Below are 22,757 nucleotides of genomic sequence, written 5' to 3' on the forward strand. Positions count from 1 at the left end.
GATGTTTTTCTGGAATTCTCTTGTTTTTTTATGATCCAACGGATGTTGACAATTTGATCTCTGGTTCCTCTGCCTTTTCTAAATCCAGCTTGTACATTTGGAAGTTCTCAATTCACATACTGTTGAAGCCTAGCTTGAAGGATTTTGGGCATTACTTTACTAGCACGTGAAATGAGTGCAATTGTGCAGTAGTTTGAACATTCTTTGGCATTGCCCCTCTTTGGGATTGAAATGGAAACTGATGTTTTCCAGTCCAGTGGCCACTGCTGAGTTTTCCAAATTTGCTGGCATATTGACTGCAGTACTTTCACAGCATCATCTTTTAGGATTTCAAATAGCTCAACTGGAATTCCATTGTCTCCACTAGCTTTGTTCGTAGTGACACTTCCTAAGGACCGCTTGACTTCATACTCTAGGCTGTCTGGTTCTAGGTGAGTGATCATACCATCGTGATTATCTTGGTTGTGAAGATCTTTTTTGCGTAGTTCTTCTGTGTATTCTTGCTACCTCTTCTTAATATCTTCTGCTTCTGATAGGTCCACACCATTCCTGTCCTTTATTGTGTCCATCTTAGCATGAAATATTCCCTTGGTATCTCTAATTTTCTTGAAGTGATCTCTAGTCTTTCCCATTTGTATCATTTTTCTCTATTTCTTTGAAATTGTTCACTTAAAAAGACTTTCTTATCCTCCTTACTGTTCTTTGGAATTCTGTATTCAGGGTGTATCTTTCCTTTTCTCCTTTGCCTTTCATTTCTCTTCTTTTCACAGCTATTTGTAAGGCCTCCTCAGACAACCATTTTGCCTTTTTGTGTTTCTTTTTCTGGGGGATGGTTTTGATCTCTGCCTCCTGTGCTGCGTTACAAACCTCTGTCCATAGTTCTGCAGGCACCCTGTCTATCAGGTCTAATTCTTTGAATCTATTTGTCACTTCCACTGTACAATAATAAGGGATTTGATTTAGATCATACCTGAATGGCCTAGTGGTTTTCCCTACTTTCTTCCATTTAAGTCTGAATTTGCAATAAGGAGTTCATGAGCTGAGCCACAGTCAGCTCCTGGTCTTGTTTTTGCTGACTGCATAGAGCTTCTCTATCTTTGGCTACAAAGAAGATAATCAATCTGATTTTGGTATTTACCATCTGGTGATGTCCATGTGTAGAGTTGTCTTGTGTTGTTGGAAGAGAGTGTTTGCTATGACCAGTGCATTCTCTTGGCAAAACTGTTAGCCTTTGCCCTGCTTCATTCTGTACTCCAAGGCCAAACTTGCCTGTTACTCCAGGTATCTCTTGACTTCCTACTTTTGCATTCCAGTCCCCTATGATGAAAAGGACATCTTTTTATTGGTGTTGGTTCTAGAAGGTCTTGTAGGTCTTCATATAATTGTTCAACTTCAGCTTCTTCGGCATTAGTGGTTAGGGCATAGGCTTGGATTCCTGTGATGTTGAATGGTTTCCTTTGGAAAGGAACTGAGATCATCCTGTCGTTTTTGAGACTGCACTCAAGTACTGCATTTTGGACTCTCTTGTTGACTATGAGGGCTACTCCGTTTCTTCTAAGGGATTTTTGCCTGCAGTAGTAGATATGATGATCATCTGAATCAAATTGCCAAAATCCATTGAATCATAGAAAAAGCACAAGAACTCCAGAAAAACATCTACTTCTGTTTCATTGATTATGCTAAAGCCTTTGACTATATAGATCACAACAAACTGTGGAAAATCCTTTAAGACATCTTACCTGCTTCCTGAGAAATCTGTATGCAGATCAAGAAACAACAGTTAGAACCAGACATGGAACAATGGACTGGTTCCAATTGGAAAAGGATTATGTCAAGGCTGTATATTGTCACCCTGCTTATTTAACCTATATGCAGAGTACATCATACAAAATGCCAGGCTGAATGAAGCACAAGCTGGAATCAAGATTGCCAGGAGAAATATCAATAACCTCAGATATGCAGATGACACCACCCTTATGGCAGAAAGTGAAGATGAACTAAAGAGCCTCTTGATGAAGGTTAAAGAGGAGAGTGAAAAAGTTGGCTTAAAACTCAACATTTGAAAAAATGGAGATCATGGCATCCAGTCCCATCACTTCATGGCAATAGATGGGGAAACAATGGAAACAGTGACAGACTATTTTCTTGGGCTCCAAAATCACTGCAGATGGTGACTGCAGCCTTGAAATTAAAAGACGCTTGCTCCTTGGAAGAAAAGCTATGACAGACCTAGACAGTGTATTAAAAAGCAGAGACATTACTTTGCTAACAAAGGTCCATCTAGTCAAAGCTATGGTTTTTCCAGCAGTCATGTAAGGATGTAAGGGCTGGACAATAAAAAAGGCTGAGTGCTGAAGAATTGATGCTTTCAGAGTGTGATGATTTCAGAGTCCTTTGGAGAGCAAGGAGACCAAACCAGTCAATCTTAAAGAAAATCAACCCTGAATACTCATTGGAAGGACTGATACTGATGCTGAAGCTCCAATACTTCACCAAGTATTCACCTGATGTGAAGAGCTGACTCATTGGAAGATACCCTGATGCTGGGAAAGATTGAAGGCAGGAGAAGGGGACGACAGAGGATGAGATGATTGGATGGCATCACTGACTCAAAAGACATGAGTTTGAGCAAACTCTGGGAAACAGTGAAGGACAGGGAAGCCTGGGATGCTGCAGTCCATGAGGTTGCAAAGTGTCAGACATGTCTGAGCTATTGAACAAAGACAAGACTAATGTACTCTGAGGAAGGGGATAGTGACATTTCTATTGTATGTAGTCGTTCCACAGTGGCAATGTGGATCCAAAAGACCAATATTTTACAGCATGTTAATAACCTACAAGAGAGATCTCTTTGTGAGTCTGAAAGTTGGTAATCAATACAACATTTGTACACAAATTTCACACATTTATGATGCATACAGCTCGGCATTCTTATATTATTTGATTCAACGATTCAATGGTATCTTGAGACATCAGGTGTCTTTTTCATTGTTTTTAGCTCATTTAACCATATATTTTATTCAGAGGCTAGAGTTTTTCAATTTCTCTCAAAAACTACACAGTGTGTGTTTTGATTTAATTCCACAAAATAATTCTGCACTGACCTAGAAAGAATGTTCTTCTATTGATTCTGAGTTTACCATCATCCAGTCACCGATCCTTTACTGACCAAGTATCCCTGGTAATCTTCTCTCACTAATTACAGGCCAAAGAGGAAGAAGTCCATCAGATGCGCCTTGACATTGGGAAGCTCAACAAAATCAGAGAACAAATCCATAAGAAATTGCACCAGATTGAAGATCAAAAGGCAGAAGTGGAACAGCACAAGGAAACCCTGAAAAATCAGATCTTGGGACTAGAGAGAGGTAAACCAAGAATCATTTTGTGTTTTGTTTTTATTAGATTATGAGCAATTTCATTGGTGACTTATGTCTTTTGACAACTCCATGCATGTAAGCACAAACCATGCGAAATGAATTCAGTGAGGCAACATTGAAACTAGTAAGTAGATAATATGGAGGAGACATCATTTTGTATACTTTGAACTTTCTTACCTTAAAAAACTTCTCAACGGATTATACTGAGCCCAAAGTATTGCTCAGGATTTGTCAATGAAGTAAGTAACAGCAGGAGACATAAGAGGCACTGGTTTGATCCCTGGGTTGGGAAGATCCCCTGCACGAGCAAACGGCAACACACTTCAGTATTCTTCCCTGGAGAATCCCGTGGACAGAGGACCCTGGCTGGCTATGGTCCATAGGGTCACAAAGAGTCAGACACTACTGAAGTGACTTAGTACACACGTATACTCTTAAGTCTGGGTTCTACATGATCCTTCCTTCAGTTTTCTTTTTCACAGAATATGCAGGAAAAATGAAACTTCAATATTCCCCATGAGCAGTATATGAGACAATAGTGTACCCAGAATCAGCAAGACAAAAATAAATGGCTTCCAACTCCTTTCCTCTTACCATATGGCAAATCCCTATTCTACCCAACTATCACTTTGACCTGTGGAAGGAAAATTTAAGTGCCACAGGATGCCAGGTAGTATAGAAACATCGTTAAGGATACAGACTCTGAAGTCAGGTGTGCCTCAGTTCAGATCCCACCTCCTCCTCATTTAGCTTTTGGGGATGAAATGGCTAATATCGAAAGGACAGTGCCTAGCACGTAGTAAGTGCTTACTAAATGTCATCTATTATTATCCAGATATATTACTGCTTATAAAAGTAATAAGAGAATTCTATCCCCTCCTGAAAAAGAATATAATTTAAAATATGGTATATACTAGTTAAATATGGTGTGATAGAAACAGCTCAGAGACTTGGAGACAGAGGGATTGGGATTTGACTTCTGACTGCACCAGAAAATGTGAGGCAGGAACACCTCACTGAACTCAGCCATAACTCACTGACTGAGATGACATACCCAGAAGCATAAACATGTACATTGCCTCCCTTAAAGTTAAGTAAAATCTAGATCTCTAGATAAGATTGTTAGAAATATTCGTCACTAAAGTCTTTGAGAAATGCCAATATATTTCCTTCTAAGACATCAGAAATGCTCTTTTACTGAGGCACAGTTACAGTTGATATTGATCATTTCTCCATTTATGCACTCATTCAATAAATTGAGTCCAGACTGTGTGCAGGCATTATGTCTTGATATTGATCATTTCTCCATTTATGCACTCATTCAATAAACTGAGTCCAGACTGTGTGCAGGCATTATGTCAGGCATTGGGTGCCTGGAGCTTCCTGCCCTCAGGATGCTTACAGTGCAGCATGAGTTTAGAATCTAGTATCTTCAATGACAGATACACACACGCAAAGGTAGAACTGGCAGAGCACATTTTGTGATTGGCTTAGTGAATTTCAAAAGCATTCCCATGTTAACATTTCTGTATTTTTGCAGGCAATTGTTTTAAGCTGCCTGCAGAAAAAATTCCTCCATTAAGTATTGACCCCAATTCTTCATTCTTAAATCATGTTTAAAGAAGTCATCGTGCTCTCTCTTCTGGTTATTTTGTAGCTCTCGTTAGCATCGTTATTTCTTCTTAGGGAGCACTCCCTTTTGATGTGCCCTATCAGACGGTGGCATTGCGCATAATGGTTAGGAGCACGAGGCCCCCATAGGTTATGATTTCCTGCCACAAAATCCAAGAAGCGAACTGAAAAATTGCTAGAACTAATAGGAGTTCAACAAGGTGGCAGGTTATAAAAGAAATATATAGATATCAATGGCTTTCTTTCCTACAAAGAATCAGTTACAATGTATGATGGAAGACCCGCCTTTCACAATAGCAACTAAAGTAATAAAATATCTATGAATAAAGTTACCAAAATATCTGTAAGACCTATATATATAAAACACTACAGAATTCTTTTGAGGGGTATAAAGGAAGACTTGAAAAATGGACCAATACACCAAGTTCCTGGATGAGAAAACTCAATATGGTATAGATATAAATCTGTCCAAATTAATCTGCACACTTAATATTTCCAATAAAAATTTCAGAGAGTTATGTTGCTTGGGACTTCAAAACTGATTCTAGGGTTCCTCCAGAAGAATAAACAGGTGACAATAGCCATAAAATTCTGGAAAAGAAGAGTGAGAAGGGAGCGTTAGCCTTTACCGGGTGTTTAAATGTATTATAAAGCTTTAGTAATCAAATAGTTTAGTGAAAATGTGTGAATAAACAGATCAATGGAAAGGATTGGAAAGGCTACAAAAAGACTCGTGATTATCACCTGAGATAAAAGGTGTTGTTTCATACTGGTGTGCAGTGGGATTATTAAGAAAATGATAGTATGACAATAAACTACTGTTTGGGAAAAAAGTTAAGGTCAAATGTAGGAACAGTAAAGCCAAGATGGAGAGATTTAATGAAATTAAGACTATTTGTTGTTGTTTTTTAGCGACAAAAGACTCTATTGCTGTTTAGTTGCTAAGTTGTGCCCGACTCTTTTGTGACTCCATGGATTGTAGCCTGCGAGGCTCCTCTGTCCATGGGACTTCTCAGGCAAGAATACTGGAGTGGGTTGCCATTTCCTTCTCCAAGGGATCCTCTCGACCCAGGGACTGAACCCGTGTCTCCTGCACTGGCGGTAGATTCTTTACCGCTGAGCCACCAGAGAAGCCCCCACAGGCTCTGTATAAGAAGACAAATTGGCTAAAATATTGCCAAAGAGTTAGTATCGTCATTATTAATGTATATAAGGTGCTCTTTCAAATTCACAGAAAGGTAAATAATTCATGAGAAAAATGGGCAGAGGGCTAGTGTGGGCAATTTGAAAAACAGAAAACAAATAATTGATCATGAAACATGAGAAAGTAGTCGACCTCACTACCAATCAAAGATATGTGAATTAAATATAGACATACTGGTTTAGGAAAAGCTATCAGGTTGTCAAAGATCAAGGAGAATGGTAATAGCAGTTCTAGTTTGGGTGTGGATTTAAACTGCTATTAATTTTTGGAGAGAAATTCGGCAGCTGGAGAAAGTTCAGTTCAGTTCAGTTCAGTTCAGTCACTCAGTCGTGTCCGACTCTTTGCGATCCCGTGAATAGCAGCACACCAGGCCTCCCTGTCCATCACCATCTCCCGGAGTTCACTCAGACTCACATCCATCAAGTCCGTGATGCCATCCAGCCATCACATCCTTTGTCGTCCCCTTCTCCTCCTGCCCCCAATCCCTTCCAGCATCAGAGTCTTTTCCAATGAGTCAACTATTGAGGTGGAGCTTCAGCTTTAGTATCATTCCTTCCAAAGAAATCCCAGGGTTGATCTCCTTCAGAATGGACTGGTTAGATCTCCTTTCAGTCCAAGGGACTCTCAAGAGTCTTCTCCAACACCACAGTTCAAACGCATCAATTCTTCGGCACTCAGCCTTCTTCACAGTCCAACTCTCACATCCATACATGACCACAGGAAAAACCATAGCCTTGTCTAGACGGACCTTAGTCAGCAAAGTAATGTCTCTCTGCTTTTGAATATACTATCTAGGTTGGTCATAATTTTTCTTCCAAGGAGTAAGCGTCTTTTAATTTGATGGCTGCAATCACCATCTGCAGTGATTTTGGAGCCCCCCAAAATAAAGTCTGACACTGTTTCCACTATTTCCCCATCTATTTCCCATGAAGTGATGGGACTGGATGCCATGATCTTCGTTTTCTTAATGTTGAGCTTTAAGCCAACTTTTTTGCTCTCCTCTTTCACTTTCATCAAGAAGCTGGAGAAAAAGGTCTTTAAAAAGAAAATCACTTTTGATTCAAGGACTTCCTCTCCTAGATGACCAAATGAGCAGGAACTTTCATAAGATTATTGCTTATAATTGCAAAACAAAAAATAAAAAGAAGCAATTTAAATGTTAAGATAAGAATTGGCTTAATAAACATTTTTATACAGTGAAATATGAAGTCTTTAAACGTGCTGATGTAGATACACATTTATATTATAGAGAGGTATTTATTTATACTGGTTAGTTATAAAAGCAAGTTACAAGACTGTATGTGTGTTATGGCTCCATCTTGGTGCATGTGGGGTATAAATATATTTATATACACACATGTATTTGCATAGGAAAATGTCAGGAAAGAGACACATCAAAATCTTAAGTAGATTCTGATTTTTTAAAATAAATTTGTTTATTTTATTTGAAGGACAGTATTGTGTCGTGTTGGTTTCTGCCAAATATTAACATGAATATTAACAGGTATACATATGCCCCTTCCTAGATTCTGATTTTTTAAAAAAATTTTCCCTTTAGTTTATTTTTTGGAATTGTTTATTTTCCAATTTCTTCCTGTGTTTCTAATTACTTGTATAATAAAAAATATTTCAGGAGAGCAAGGGCTTTTGGGGCTTCCCTAGCATCAAAGTGATAAAGAATCTGCCTGCCAGTGAAGGAGACATAGGCTTGATCCCTGGGTCAGGAAGATCCCCTGGAGAAGGAAGTGGCAAACTATTCCAGTATTCTTGCCTGGGAAATCCTATGTCTGGAGGAGCCTGGAGGGCTACAGTCCATGGGGTCACAAAAGAGTCAGACACAACTTAAAAGGACTAAATAACTAGGACTTTTTGGAGTCAGAAAGACCAAACTCCCAACCTTAGCCCTGTCACCTCTTGGGTGCAGACCTTTGGTGTATGGGTCTCTAAGCCTCAGTTTCCATCTCTTTAGTGGGATGGGAAGACTTACCTCACTGAGTTATAATGAAGATCACGTACCACTCAACAGAAAGCAGTTTTATAGCTACAGATAAATATATAAAGCAGTTTTCATGTCACTTTGGCAGATTCTTTCTTGGCAGGCTCTCTCTATATTTATTATTGTTTTTCTCTCTGGTGATTTAGAGGTGGAGGCCTCAAAGAAACAAGCAGAACTTGATAAGAAAGCAATGGATGAGCTTCTGAGAGAAAGGGACATATTGAATAAGGTGCGTTTGTTACAGTAACACTGGTGAATAAATGTCTTTCTTTAGTGCTATAATATCTGCCTATAACCGGTTGCAGGGGAAAGAAAACTCTGAGCCAAACAAAAGTAGATTAGAACTAATAATAGTGCTCCATTGTCCTCTACGCAGCTGTCCATATCCACGTTCACTGGCTGTGAACTGAAACCACAGTATCACCTGTGAGCACAAAGGCACTTTGAAAAATTATCGTATAAACTAGCAGGGGATTGTGGAGAGTCTTGTGGTTTCTGTTCCTATTGCTGGCGTCTTATTTGGCATCTAAGCAGTTGACCAAGATTTCTGATTTTAATATCTATAATTTGCAACTTTGTGCCAATCCAGAAAATACAAGTGAGTTCTAATTAACTTTTAGGTGTTTAAAGGATGGCCAGTTGGCCATACCAAGAGTCTCTAACCTTTCCCTATCTTTTCCAGAGTGTTGGAGGGCTTGGTTTCTGCTTCTGGTGCTTATACCTCCTAATCTTTGAGCCCAATATGGTCCAAAGCTGAGGGAGAGGCTGGAGGGAGCGTGAAGCTTACAGACCCCGCCCCCAGCCCCCTTTCCTCTCTTAGCCCCTTCCAGAGGATTACCTCCATTGACAGTCACTCTGAGGAGATTAACTACATTCACAGGTCTAGGCTACGTGTTCCTGCTCAAGAATTCCATCCAGGGAGAATGAAGCATGAGCAATGTGCCAGGTGTAGAGTGGGGAGGCTGCTTCCACAGCAGACAGCTTGCTGGCTTTTGGTCAGGAGAGCTTCATCTTATCAAAGTAGATACAGCCTATATTCATTCATTTCAATTTTTATTACTTTAATATTTATTATTTTAATATTTCTTTAGGTTTCCCAGAAATGAATAAATGTTAACAAAGTAGATTATCCTGTAGCTTAGAGCAGACTATTTAGGGAATCTTAGAAAAGAGTAGAAGATTAAGTATCTTTACATGCTGAGCACTCCTTCAGAAAGTCATTAATTTTTTTTTTTGCATAATCCTAGAACTGTGCCTTTATTCCATAAGTTTATAAATAACATAAATATATAAATAATATAATAAAAAATAATATAAATACTATTGTTGGAGTTAGATTTTTAAAAAACTTTTTTTGTAACATATACAACATTTAATCCATTTATATTTTGTATGTTCTGGTAAACCGCCTTTGGATTTTCTGCCACAATAGGACACCTAACATTTTAATTTTACACCTATTTGTTTAATTTGACTACATCAGCTTCGTCTTGAGGGCAGGTACTTTTTAAACTTTTTTTGTCTCTCCCAGCCATTGCAGGGGAGAGCGCCTGACAGAGCGCCTGCTCCTCTGCAGGTGTGCAGTCAACCTTTGTTGATAATACGTCCTTTCCTCACTGACTTGGAATGCCACCTCCATTGAATGAATGAGTGACATAGTTCTGACAGGCAGCAATGTTCATATATTTGGTTCTCTCAGTGTCATGTTGAAGGGACTTTATCTTTCATAGAGCAAATGTTTAATTCAGTACTTGAAAGTAAAGTTGACCTTTTCCATTTTTCTATGTCGTCATCCAACCAAAGTTTCATGTCCTTTTTTTTTTTTTAAACCAATTTATATTCCAGTGGTTTTCAGTCCTGACTGCAGGTCTGTATTGGTTAGAGATTTCGGAAGGGATTACGAAGTGCCTTGTGGAACCCAGGGGGCTTTCCAGGTGGCTCAGTGGTAAGGAACCTGCCTGCCAGTGTAGAATATATGGGTTTGATCACTGGGTTGGGAAGATCCCCTGGAGAAGAAAATGGCAACCTTCTCCAGAATTCTTGCCTGGAATATCCCATGGATAGAGGAACCAGGCAGGCTACAGTCTATGAGTTCACAAAGAGTCATACACGACTTAGCAACTAAACAGCAATGTAGAACCTAAGGATACATCTGGGCCTCAGGAACGATGAAAACCTGGCCTTTCACTTTTGGGATGCACAGAAAGCCCTCTCCCCCCACCACTAGACTTCCAGCTGAGTCATAGCTTCATTTCTGTCTTTCAGTAAAATCATCTCTCTCTCTGTTTCCCTGTCCAAACGGCAGAAAAAAGCTATCGCCAATAAACAGCTCCTGAGTTTACATCTTCTGCTGAGTTACAAAAATCTAGAGGCTCTGTTTCGGAAGGCGCGGGGTCCATTCAGCTGTGGCTCTAGAAGCAGACATGCTGTGGTCCATCATGAGCATGGCTGCAGAGTTGCTCTGTATTCCTTCTGTGTTCCCGAGGAACAACCTGCCTTCTTGTGCAGCCAAACCAAGGCACTTCCATTGTAGTAGCATCAGAAACCACCAGGGCAGCTTCCCCCCTCCCCTCCCAAAATGTAGGTGCCAGAGTCCCATCCCAGATCCACGGAATCTCTGGAGTTGGGATGTGAGCATCTGTGTGGTTTTTTTCTTAAAAACCAGGTTAATTCTTTTTTAATGTAGTAAAATACACAGAAAACAAAACTTGCCATTAGTGACATTTCGTACATTCACAATGTTGTGTAGAACATCATGAATCTAGTTCCAGAACATTTTCATCACCCAAAAGGAAACCCTGTACCTGTCAGGCAGTCACACCCCACTTTCCCCTCCTCCCATCCTTGGAAGTTACTCATCTGCTTTCTGTTTCTGTGGATTTGACCATTCTGGATATTTATAAAACTGGAGTCATACCGTATGTGACTTCTTATGTCTGACATCTTTCACTCAGGATAATATTTTCAAGCTTCAAGCATCTCGTCGTGTCTACTTCATTCCTTTTTATGGATGAGTAGTACTCCACTGTATGGATATAGCACATTTTGTTTATTTATTCATCCAGTTGATGAACAGTTGGGTTGTTTTGCCCTTTTGGCTTTTATAAATAGTGCTGCTGTGAATGTTCAGGTACACGTTTTTGTTTGAACACCTGTTTCAGTTCTTTTGAGTAGATAGCCAGAAGTGATGTTGTTGGGTCATATGTTAATTCTGGCTATCTGTATTTTTAATAGGAAGGTTTTTATTTTATTTTGTAGTCAAAGCCTGTGATACATGATTTAGGTTCAGCTCTTCTAACTGCACAAGTGAAAGGCTAGAGTTGGAATAGAGATTGGCTTTGGGGTCAGCCAGCTCAGGATTCAAATCCTAGCTCTGTCCCTCCCCTATTGTGTGAACTTGTGTGTATCTGTGTATGTGCTCAGTCATGTCTCTCTCTTTGTGAGCCTATGGACGGTAGCCTACCAGGCTCCTCTGTTCATGGGATTCTCCAGGAAAGAATACTAGAATGGGTTAACATGCCCTCCTCCTGGGGATGTGCCCAACCCAGGGATCAAACCTGTGTCTCCTGCTCCTCCTGTATTGCAGGCAGATTCTTTACCACTGAGCCACTGGGGAAGGCCATGAACTTGTAGGCAAGTAGCTTATCTTCTCATTCTCAGTTTCCTACCCCTAATATGGGAGCAATATAGGCCCGCTTCCTAGGGATGTTGTCTCTTAGTGCCTTTTTAAGTGTGTCTATAATGCTCTATGCAAAATTAACATAACAAGCTCTTAGTAATCTGTAGAAAATATGATTATTTTTATTCATCTCCCAAACAATGCACCTGATTATTTTAGGATTTAGGCAACAAGTAAATTTAACCAAAAACCCACAAACATTTTTCGGTGCTGTCCTTATTTTCAGAATATGCTTAAGGCGGTCAGTGCAACCCAGAAACAGATAGACCTGGTAAAGCTCCACGAACAAGCCAAGAGGAATCTGGAGGAAGAAATCCAAAACTACAAAGATGAAGCTCAGAAGCAGAGAAAGATCATTTTTCAACTGGAAAAGGAGCGAGATCGGTACATCAATGAAGCCAGTGACCTTACCCAAAAAGTAAGCAACTCCTCCATGGAAAGGGTAGAGCATCAGTGTGTTATTTCTGATTGCCACACATTGTTGCAAAGACAGATTATTCAGATTGCAGCTTGTGATTCACATGTAGATTTAAAATAGCGGGCAATAAGCTCTGCTAGCAAATCAGCTACTGCCCATTTAGAGTAAACAAATGCTGATTAGATATTTGCAGAACGTAAGTTTGGAGGAACACAAATGCATGTGATCAGTCCGTCCCTGGCAGGACATGTCCTCCTTGTAAAAGATGCCCCGTGATCCTCATACACCTGGTTGGAAGCCATTGTAAAACAGCATATTCCTCTTGCAACTTGATCATGTAAGAAGCTCCACTGATTGATTTACTGACTCTGAGAGGACTAGTTGTCAGTTCAGGCACTCATGTTCTAGTGTGACTAAGCTTGTTAGCCTCTGTATCCGTCGGATTAAGTTGTAGCAAATAACCGTCAGGTCTCAGTCGTTTATAGCAACAGAGATCTATGTTTTGTTCACATTAATGACCTTTGAGGGTCAGCCACAGCTTTGCTTCATGTCCTCTTCATTGCAGATGGACTCTGTTGGAATGTGTTGGCCTCTTATAGAGGGAAAACTGTGTAATGGTGAACCTTTGATATGCTCTCAGAGCTTCTGCTGGCAAAGGAAGGGTAAAGGGTCAGTCCACTCATATTTCATTGATCAAAGGGAGTTACGTGATCAAGCCTGATATCCTCGGGCAGCAGTGTGATCCTACTAAGGGTGATCCTTACCTGGTGAGACAGAGACTATCTCTGAACGTATAATCTGTTGTAGCCTCCTACGGCTTCCTTCCTGGCAGTCAGTCTCCCGCCACTCCTGGTTGCCATCACACTGTCAGAGTTGTTAAGGATTCCAGTGAAATCTTATTATTACTCCCAGCCTTACAAACCTCAGTCATCTCTCAGCAACCTGGAGCAGTGCTTCCTAACATTCTTTGCATCACAGCATTGTAGAAAATAGCATGTCTACAGTATGTGGGAATGAGGGGGATGGGCCTGTGCAGGGCTGGAGGGGCTCACCCAGGGATGCTAGCTGCCCACGTCCCACCTGGCCTACCTATGGGTAGAGCGAATCAGTGTTTTTTGTTACATACCTATAACCCATGCCCTGGCATTTCTTTGGAAGGAATGATGCTAAAGCTGAAACTCCAGTACTTTGGCCACCTCGTGAGAAGAGTTGACTCACTGGAAAAGACTCTGATGCTGGGAGGGATTGGGGGCAGGAGGAGAAAGGGACGACAGAGGATGAGATGGCTGGATGGCATCACTGACTCGATGGACGTGAATCTGAGTGAACTCTGGGAGTTGGTGATGGAGAGGGAGGCCTGGTGTGCTGCGATTCATGGGGTCGCAAAGAGTTGGACACAACCGAGCGACTGAACTGAACTGAACTGAACCCATGCAAGACACAGCAATTTATATATTCTGACTTATGCAACAGAGGCTAAGCTCTTTGTTTTATCTGGAAAGCCCTTTCCTCCCCCTTCTCTGAATGAAAAATTCTTATTCATGCTTCAGTACCCAAATCAAATGCTCATGTCTGGGGTCAAACCTATTTTAACTCCTTAGGCAGAGCAGAGCTAGTCACTTCCTACTTAATGAGTTTGTTGATATCTCTGGAAGAACTCTTACCATCTTCTAGTGTACTTTTTTTATTTATACCTTTGTTTGTAGTGAGCTCTTGGGAGCAAGGACTTTATCTTCTCTTCATTTCCAGCACATAGTAAATGCTTGTAAATAGTAGGTACCAAAACTGGGTTGAACAAATAGATAGATGATGAGTGATTAAAAAAAAGATTGCTGTCACTGATTTTAATATAGGATCGTGTGTTTCTCTCTTTCCTTATGAAGGAGAGATACTGGTACCAAGTTTTGCTGGTAACTTTTTCACAATTTCTGATGTTTAACTGCACAAGGTTGCAGGTCACCTAAATAATTTAAGCACAAGTTCTTAAAATATTGTTTATCAACTATAATTTTTCTCTCTTACTTAACTCCTGACAGTGTGTATCTAGCAACTTGTGTCACCTCTGGACTTCTTATTAAAAACATATATATCTTTTTGACACCTTCTCATATTTCTTTCTTTACTGTCACACACACACACACACACACACACACACACACACACACAAGTACCTCATTCCCACAAACAGAAAGCTCCCTTTCATGTATCCTATTTATAGGAAATTGAGGAATAATACCAGGGACTGGGGGAAGATGTCATGAAACTGATATTTTCATTTCCTTCTAAAGTGGGTTGTTCCAAGTTTATCCTTTTGACCCCACAATTTCTTTTGTAAAAACTGAGTATATGAAGAATAAGAATGCAAAGATTTTTATAAAAGAATTTCTTCAAAATAAATTGTGCAAATTTGCCATGTGCCAGTAAAATCACGTTTGAAAAATATTTTTAAAATGGGGAATATGGTCACAATATGAACCTGATAAGAACAAAATGCAAAATTATTTATATGATTTGACCTAAATTTTATCTGTGTGCAGACAAAAAGGATTCGGGTCATTATATTATGGGGTGGGTAGTGAAAATTAAATGAGGTAATGTCGGTAAAGTATTTAGGATGATCTCTGGCACATAGTAAATGCTATGAAATATTTCATAAATAAGCAAGTAAATAATTAATTTGTAGATAAACAGCCCAGAATTTTTGTTCAAAGTGGCATTTGAATGTAGCTATTTTCAACTTCTTGTTAAATGTCAGTAACAGAGATAAAAAGTTTTAATGGCATCAAACACTAAGGTTGACATAAGGCCATGCTAAAATAGAAGAAAAGAGATTGGATGAGAATTTTAAAGCCAGTAGAGGTGAACTGAGAAAAGTCCACCTGGCCCTCAATTCACAGCCCCTTGAACTTGCTTGCAGTTGGGAAGGAGAGGGGCAGTGGTGAGCAGGAAATGGGGGGAGATAGGAGAAGATGAGAGAGTAGGCTGGGCTCTTCTGGGAGACAGGACCAGTTCCCAGGGCAGGAATGACCGAGGAGGTGCTAAGCATGGGACCTCCGATGGTCAAGTTTAAGTTCTTTACTGTGCTCTGTATCTGCAACCTTCAGTGACAGTCTGCATCAACCCTGTGGCTGGATTGTGCTTTGTGGGGGCAGGGACGGGGTGATGAGGGATGTGGGATGTGAGATAACACACCTAGAAAAGGAACCATATGTGCCAGAGAAAAGTGCCAGTCGAGAATCTGGAATTCTATTGAAATAGGAAATCAAAGCCACAGTGAATAGGAGAAATATAATTCCTCTAAGAATTCTTGGAGCTTCTAGGTTGGTCATGCTGGGCTTCCTAGCACACAAAATGAAGATTATAGATGTTCTGCTGTTGTGGTTAAGAACAGTGTGACCCCGGTAGGACAGAGGACTATCATCTGGGTTATAAGTCCAAGATGACATTACTTCTAAGACAAAACAAAGATAAAGAAAGGAAGTGATGGATAAAATAAGGAACAGTTGTAAAGAGACTAAAACACATACAGACCTCAAACCAACTCAAAGCAAGCAATGGTAGATTTAAAATCCACACTGAAGTTAGTAAGTTAGTAAAGAACAGAACTGATGTGGAAAATGGAATCAGTGACGTGGAGTGCAAACTTGAGTAGTTCCCTTAGAATGTTCAGTTCAGTTCAGTCACTCAGTTGTTTCCGACTCTTTGTGACCCCATGGACTGCAGCACGCCAGGCTTTACTGTCCATCACTGACTCCTGGAGCTTGCTCAAACTCATGTGCATCGAGTTGATAATACCATCCAACCATCTCATCCTCTGTTGTCCCCTTCTCCTGCCTTCAGTCTTTCCCAGCATCAGGGTCTTTTCCAATGAGTCAGTTCTTTGCATGAGGTGGCCCAAGTGTTGGAGCTTCAGCTTTAGCATCAGTCCTTCCAATGAACATTCAGGACTGATCTCCTTTAGGATGGACTGATTGGGTCTCCTTGCAGTCCAAGGGACTCCCAAGAGTCTTCTCCAACATCACAGTTCAAAAGCATCAGTTCGTCAGTGCTCAGCTTTCTTTATGGTCTAACTTTCACATCCATACATGACTATTGGGAAAACCATAGCTTTGACTAGACAGACCTGTGTCAGCCAAATAATGTCTCTGCTTTTTAATATGTTGTCTAGGTTGGTCAAAGCTTTTCTTCCAAGGTTTTCTTCATACTCTTAGAATATAGGTGGAAACAAAAGACAAAAATGATCAAAGAGAGGGTAAGAGATAAGGATAGGGAATAAAAAGCATCCTATAGGTTGCTGGTCTATGATGGAGGAACTGAGCCCCAAATCAAAGAAGTAACAGAAAATATTTTCTGGAGATGAAGAAGGAACTGTACATGCAGATTGAGCATGTTTCTGGCAAAATCAGTGACAAGAGAAATTTCATAGACTTGCTCTGGGAGGAAGTCCTATGTCTGTATGTTGTTTAACCCACAAAGGTAAAGAAAAGTACTGTCTGAGAGTTAGGCAAGAGGAAAAAGCTGAAGTCTAGTTCCTTTTTTTTAACAGGAAAAAGGGTAGAAGGTAATGGATCGACATGTGAAAACTAGGTATTTCTGAATGGTAGGGATACAGATCGTTTTTAATTTACCTCTTTTGTGCTTTTTGTGTTCTTCAAATTTTCTGAAAAAAATATATATTACTTTAGTATCTTGCTCCAAAGAAAAAATACTAAAAAACCTTGCCTTTCAGTCAAGGACCAATAAAACCTTAGAGGAGCTTTATTTAAAATGTTTTCTAATCCATCTGTACTTGGTTCCCCTCTCTGGCAGGTGAAGAAATCTGATGTTATTACCCTATCTGCGTTTCTGAGTGTGCCTCATGCCATTTACAAGTTCCTTGAGGGCAAGTCTTCTTGAGCTCTTCATGTTACTTATTTATTAAATAGGTATTCAAATATATTTTGAAAGGGTGAATGGAAAGCATAATTAGACCACTGAATCAACTAGTCAAGACTTATTTTTAGGTATCTATATTAAATTCTTCTTCAGTAATCTGTTATCCCATGAGGTCACAAAGTGGACATGACTGAGTGCCTAAACTTTCTTAAACTTATGGGTCTGCTCGCCTTTAAATTCTTTTGAAATAGGTTGACATGACGGACAATGTTATCTGAATTATTGGCAATTTTAGCTGTGAGTGACTTCTGGCCGGATCTCCTCTTTCTTCTGGGCTGCAAAAACAGTGTCAACATTTGCTTTCTGATTCTTTTCATTTAGAAGGAAAAAAAGGTGAAATCTAAGCTGCTGAAAGCCCTACATTACATTTTATTAATTTAACTTGGCATTTGCAAATGAGAAAGAAGATTCCTTTTTGTGCCAGAATTGGATGGCTCAGAATCCCAAGCCTTTCCTATGTGTTTGTCTCAGTCAACATGTGCCATGATATTACTGCATAATAAACAACAACCAGGTCTCACCAGCATGCAAAAACAAGCACTTATTTCTCACTCACACACCTGTAGTTGACAAGGGTCAGCTGATCTGGGCTGAGCTTGCTGGGCTTGGCCTGGGGCTGCGGGTTGGGTCCAGATTTGCTCTGTGTGCTTCTCATCCTCCAGGACATGCACACTGTTCTCATGGAGAATGGAAGGAATGCAAAGGACAGACCCAACCACGCAAGCACAGTTCATGAGTCTGTACTTGCCTAATGTTCTCTGACATCCCATCAGCTATGGCAAGTCACATGTCCAGGCCCAGCCTCAACAGCAAGGGCAAGTAGACTCCTCCCATAGAGGTGGTGGGAGCAAATATTCATGGAGCCATGACAAGCTACTATAGTGTTTCAGCACTTATTCTTTATAGTTGGACTTTTTTTCTTTTATTATTGGAGTATAATTGCTTTGCTGTTTTGTATTAGTTTCGCTGTGCAGCAAAGTGAGTCAGCTATATGTGTATATATATCCCCTCCTTCTTCAGCCTCCCCCTACCCCATCCCATCCGTCTAGGTCATCACTGAGCTGAGCTCCTTGGGCTATACAGCAGCTCCCCACTAGATATTTTACACAGTATATATTCAGCACTTTTTATCTTCATGGTTTTTCCTCTGATGCAGTATAAATTTTATTATTCAGCTAAATTGAGAGGCACCAAGAGTGGCATTATAAGTTGTGGTGGTTTAGTTGTTAAGTCATGTCCAATTCTTGTGACCCTATGGACTGTAGCCCACCAGGCTCCTCTGTCCATGGGATTTTCTAGGCAAGAATACTGGAGTGGGTTGCCATTTTCTTCTCCAGGGGATCTTCCTGACCCAGGGATCGAACCCAGGTCTCTTGCATTGCAGGCAGATTCTTTACTGACCGAGCTACTAGAGAAGCCCAATTATACGTTATGGTCCACCATATTTATTCTTTTCTAGACTTTTATAAATTTTAGGTAAGATCTTTCCTAGTTAATGATTAAAACTGGGGAACATTCTGCACATTATGCATTTGGCTCATTTTAGGACCCCCTTCTTTTTCATTCTAAATATTAAACTCTAGCTATCTCCTCCCAGGCTTCTTATATACTGAAAAGCATTTTTCACAATGAATTCCTACCAACAAGTTTCCTAGCTCCCTGCTTATTTGCCTTATAACAATGTCAAGCAAAGCTCTTGTAGACAGAGGTTCCAAGAAATGAATAATGATGTGCTTTCAAGGATTTAGAAGTAAGTGAGGATAGCAGAAGCTGATCAAAGAAATATCATTCACTGAATAGGTGCTTCATAATAAAATGAAGTTTCTGTTTTTTCAATATTAATTTGAAGTTTTTAATACAGAGCATCTTTAATAGGGTAGAACTCTGGAGAGTGCCTTCAAGGGGACATACACAAATCATAAGGTTTTCATGTTGTAATGAAATAATTGTACTATGGATCACTCTTTTCCTGGAGGAGAACAGAGTGATCCATAGAAAAAAACCGAATTGATTTTTTAAGTGCTGATATCATATAATATCACATAATGTTATACCATGATAGTCTATTAACATTTATTAAATGATTAAATTATGATATGCCTGGTACTTATGACATAAATATAATTTTTCTCACTTTTATCCTCATTATAGCCCTCCTAGGCAGATATTATAGCCTTCATTTTTGGATAACATGTTATTAAAAACAGATAGAAACATAGATATGCCTCCCTGAATTTGAGATAGAGGATAAAATAAGAAAGCAAGACAAATAGAGAAGACTTAAAAGTTCACATGACTGGGCACAACAGTTTTCTTTTCTTTTTGAGAGTGAGTTTTCCAGTTTTATTATGGAAGTAAAGGCATTGTCAGCATTCAAACCATTGACACCACGTCAGAAAAACTTACTTTAAAAGTTTATTGTACTGATATTTCATCAATTGCAAGTTAAAAGATTCCAAATTCAATGACCTACTTTCTCTTCCTGCCTTAGTACATATGATGTTTTGACTATGGCTGCAGATTTCCTGCAACGTTATTGATTTTTATCTCACTATTATTTCTATTGGCAGGTTGTTTTAACAGGAAAAGAAAAGGCAGTAGGTTATAAACTGAGACTGTGCCCTCACAGTGCTCTGTAAGCATTTTCTGGTCTCCTCTGAAGTAGGCCTCCGCATGCTAGGCTCTCCAACCCTCTGGCTGTAATAAAACTCTCTATCTTTGGATGTGATTTATCTCAGAGTTGGTTTGAGGTATCTAAAGTATAATCAATTAATTAAGCTCCAGACCCATAGCTGGCATTTTGTATTCTCTTATATATCCTTTTAAACTGGGAACATTTTGCTGATGAAGGGTTTTGTGTCTACCCAATACTCCGCACATTTTATGAATTTTCAGGATTTGAACCTCTATGTGACATTGGTTTGAATGATTTCCTTCAAAAAAATTGAGTCCTAACACTTGGAACTAAATTGCTTTGTGAATTGTCTTTTCCCTTTGTTTCTATACTTTAAAACTTTTTGCTGTCATTTAAATGAAATAACCTTTGATCTTTTTGGTATCATGATGGGTTCCTATTACTCCCAGCTTCAAGAATCTGGAAACAAGTTAGACTTTGTGTACTGTTGTTTGCAAAAAGATGAACCTGGCTATCTGGGTGCCCCAGAAAGAAATGCCCTTGGTTACATCTTTTCTTTGGAGCATTATTCTGTCTGTGCAAAGGATTATTCTTTCTGTAATACTTCTCTAAGTGATTGAACGAGCAATTTTTTTCTTTTCTCTGATGTGCTGCTTGATATTCTGAATGCTGATGATGCTGTTCAAAGTATTTTCAATCTATTCATTTCACTGACCTCAAGGAAGGTGGTCATGTCCATAGAAAGGCTACATTTGGGGCTAAGATAGTGTCTTTCTTTAAAAAAAATCAAACAAGTAACAGATCCAGGAATGGATACCTTATTTAGGTTTCCCATTTGTTCCTAACTTAAACATTTTAGTTGCTAGTGGTGGTACCTTAAAAGGCCACCTGCTACTCATTTTCAAGGGACAGATCAAAGAGATGATGGAAGAAGGAGTGAAATGTCTTTTCATTTCAGATCTACCCACATGCCTCTTCCGCAGACCTCCTCTTCTCAAGTTTTCTAATTTTGTTCCTTCAAGCCCCCTAACCAACAATGCAAGCCATTCATCCCTGAGTCTTTATATATTCTTACCTTGGGCCATTTTCTTTCCACACAAAGTGGGTGATGGAAATTAATAAAAATAAAACAGCAAAATAATATAAAATACTTTGTACAAGGACTTCCCTGGTGTCCAGTGGCTAAGACTCCACGCTCCCAATGCAGGGGGCCTAGGTTTGATCCCTAGTCAAGGAACTAGGGATTCCCTGGTGGCTCAGAGGATAAAGTGTCTGCCTGCAATGCCGGAGACCTAAGTTTGATCCCTGGGTTGGGAAGATCCCCTGGAGAAGAAAATGGCAACCCACTCCAGTATTCTCGCCTAGAAAATTCCGTGGATGGAGGAGCCTGGTGGGCTACAGTCCATGGGGTCACCAAGAGTTGGACACGACTGAGCGACTTCACTTCACTTCAAGGAACTGGATTCCGCATGCTGCAAATAAAAGATCTTGCATGCTACAACTGAAGAACCCACATGCTGCCTTGAGCACGGAGGATCCACATGCTGCAACTAAGACCCAGTGCAGCCAAATAAATGAATGCATGAATATAAAAAAGGACTTTGTGCAACTTGGTTGCATAAATGTAAAAGATTGGTTGAAACAGATATTTTTCTTGAAAATATGTACACACATCAAGGCTTCACTCAAGGAGAAGTAGAAACCATAGAAAGATTAATAACCATGGAAGCCACCAAAACATCTGAGAGAGAATTAGCTCCAGTGTTGTCACTGGGGGCCTAATTATTTTAGAATTAAGTTCCTTCAAACTTTTAAGAATCAGATAATTCCCAGGCTATGTAAATTTTTCTTTTCTGTGTATGAATTTGGAAAAATGTATTATGTATTCTTGGGGGTAATTTTTTTTTCTGTTGGAATTTCTGTATTTCATTTATTTTTCTTTTTTATTAATTTACTTTTTATTGGAGGATAATTGCTTTACAGTGTTGTGTTGGTCTTGGGGGTAATATTGATTGGCATTACTTTACTGGCCTAACCCATGCCTTCTGCTGTGATAATGAACAAAAACTCCAGGCCTTGGAGAGAGCCTGGGGATGAAGGAGTCCTTGGGTGGGATGACCTAGGAACAAGAAGGAAGAGGTAGTTCTCACAAATTATGTAAATACCAAATATTAACTTCTTAGATAAGATGTGTATGGCCACCCTATTACTCTCCCAGTGTTTAATTCTCTCATAACACCCTGTGCATATCTCAGATTATTGGTTGTCTCCATTCCTTGATTATCATTTTACAGTGGAGTCACTCACTAGAAGTGAATTTGAGGGTAGGGAATGCCTCTTATTTTTCTTTACATCACTGGTGCTTTTATAGAGCTGCCGTAGATGGGTCCTCAATGCATGTTCAATGAGTGAATGAATAAGTAGGCGAGTGGTTGAATGAATTAACAAAGGGTACTCAGCTCACTTTATGAAACTAGCAGAAATCTTGATATTAAAATAGAACCCAAAAGGAAAAAACTATAGACTTAGGTCACTTATGAATATGTATGTAGCATCCTAAATGAAATTCTAGCTAACCAAATTCAACAGTACATTAAAAGAATCATCCAGTATGACCAAAGAGGGTTTATCCTGAAACCTCAAGGATAGTTTTCTATTAAGAAAGCTATTGCTGGTGATATGAAAATGTAAAATGTTACAGCCATTTTTGAAAGCAATCTAGCAGTATCTATTAAAGTTAAAAATATTTATGTCTTTTGAGCCACATACTCCTCTTCTGGGAATCCATCCCAACAGAAGTAAAAGAACAAGTGCATAAGAACACATGTATAAAATGTTCATTGTAGCATGATTCAGACTGGCAAAAAAATGGAAGCCAAGT

At 39.6% G+C, this 22,757-nt stretch overlaps 1 protein-coding gene across 1 annotated transcript in view; it reads left to right on the forward strand.

Annotated features, from left to right (window-relative positions):
* CFAP58 (cilia and flagella associated protein 58) overlaps positions 1-22,757 on the forward strand; it is a 115,556-nt gene that overhangs the window by 19,290 nt on the left and 73,509 nt on the right. The window contains exons 7-9 of the mRNA XM_069567700.1: positions 3,206-3,365; positions 8,356-8,438; positions 12,115-12,306. Of these exons, the coding sequence (XP_069423801.1) occupies positions 3,206-3,365; positions 8,356-8,438; positions 12,115-12,306 (435 nt within the window). The remainder of the gene's footprint in view (positions 1-3,205; positions 3,366-8,355; positions 8,439-12,114; positions 12,307-22,757) is intronic.

Source organism: Ovis canadensis, chromosome 22 (genome assembly GCF_042477335.2).
Source record: "Ovis canadensis isolate MfBH-ARS-UI-01 breed Bighorn chromosome 22, ARS-UI_OviCan_v2, whole genome shotgun sequence".
Taxonomy (NCBI): Eukaryota; Metazoa; Chordata; class Mammalia; order Artiodactyla; family Bovidae; genus Ovis; species Ovis canadensis.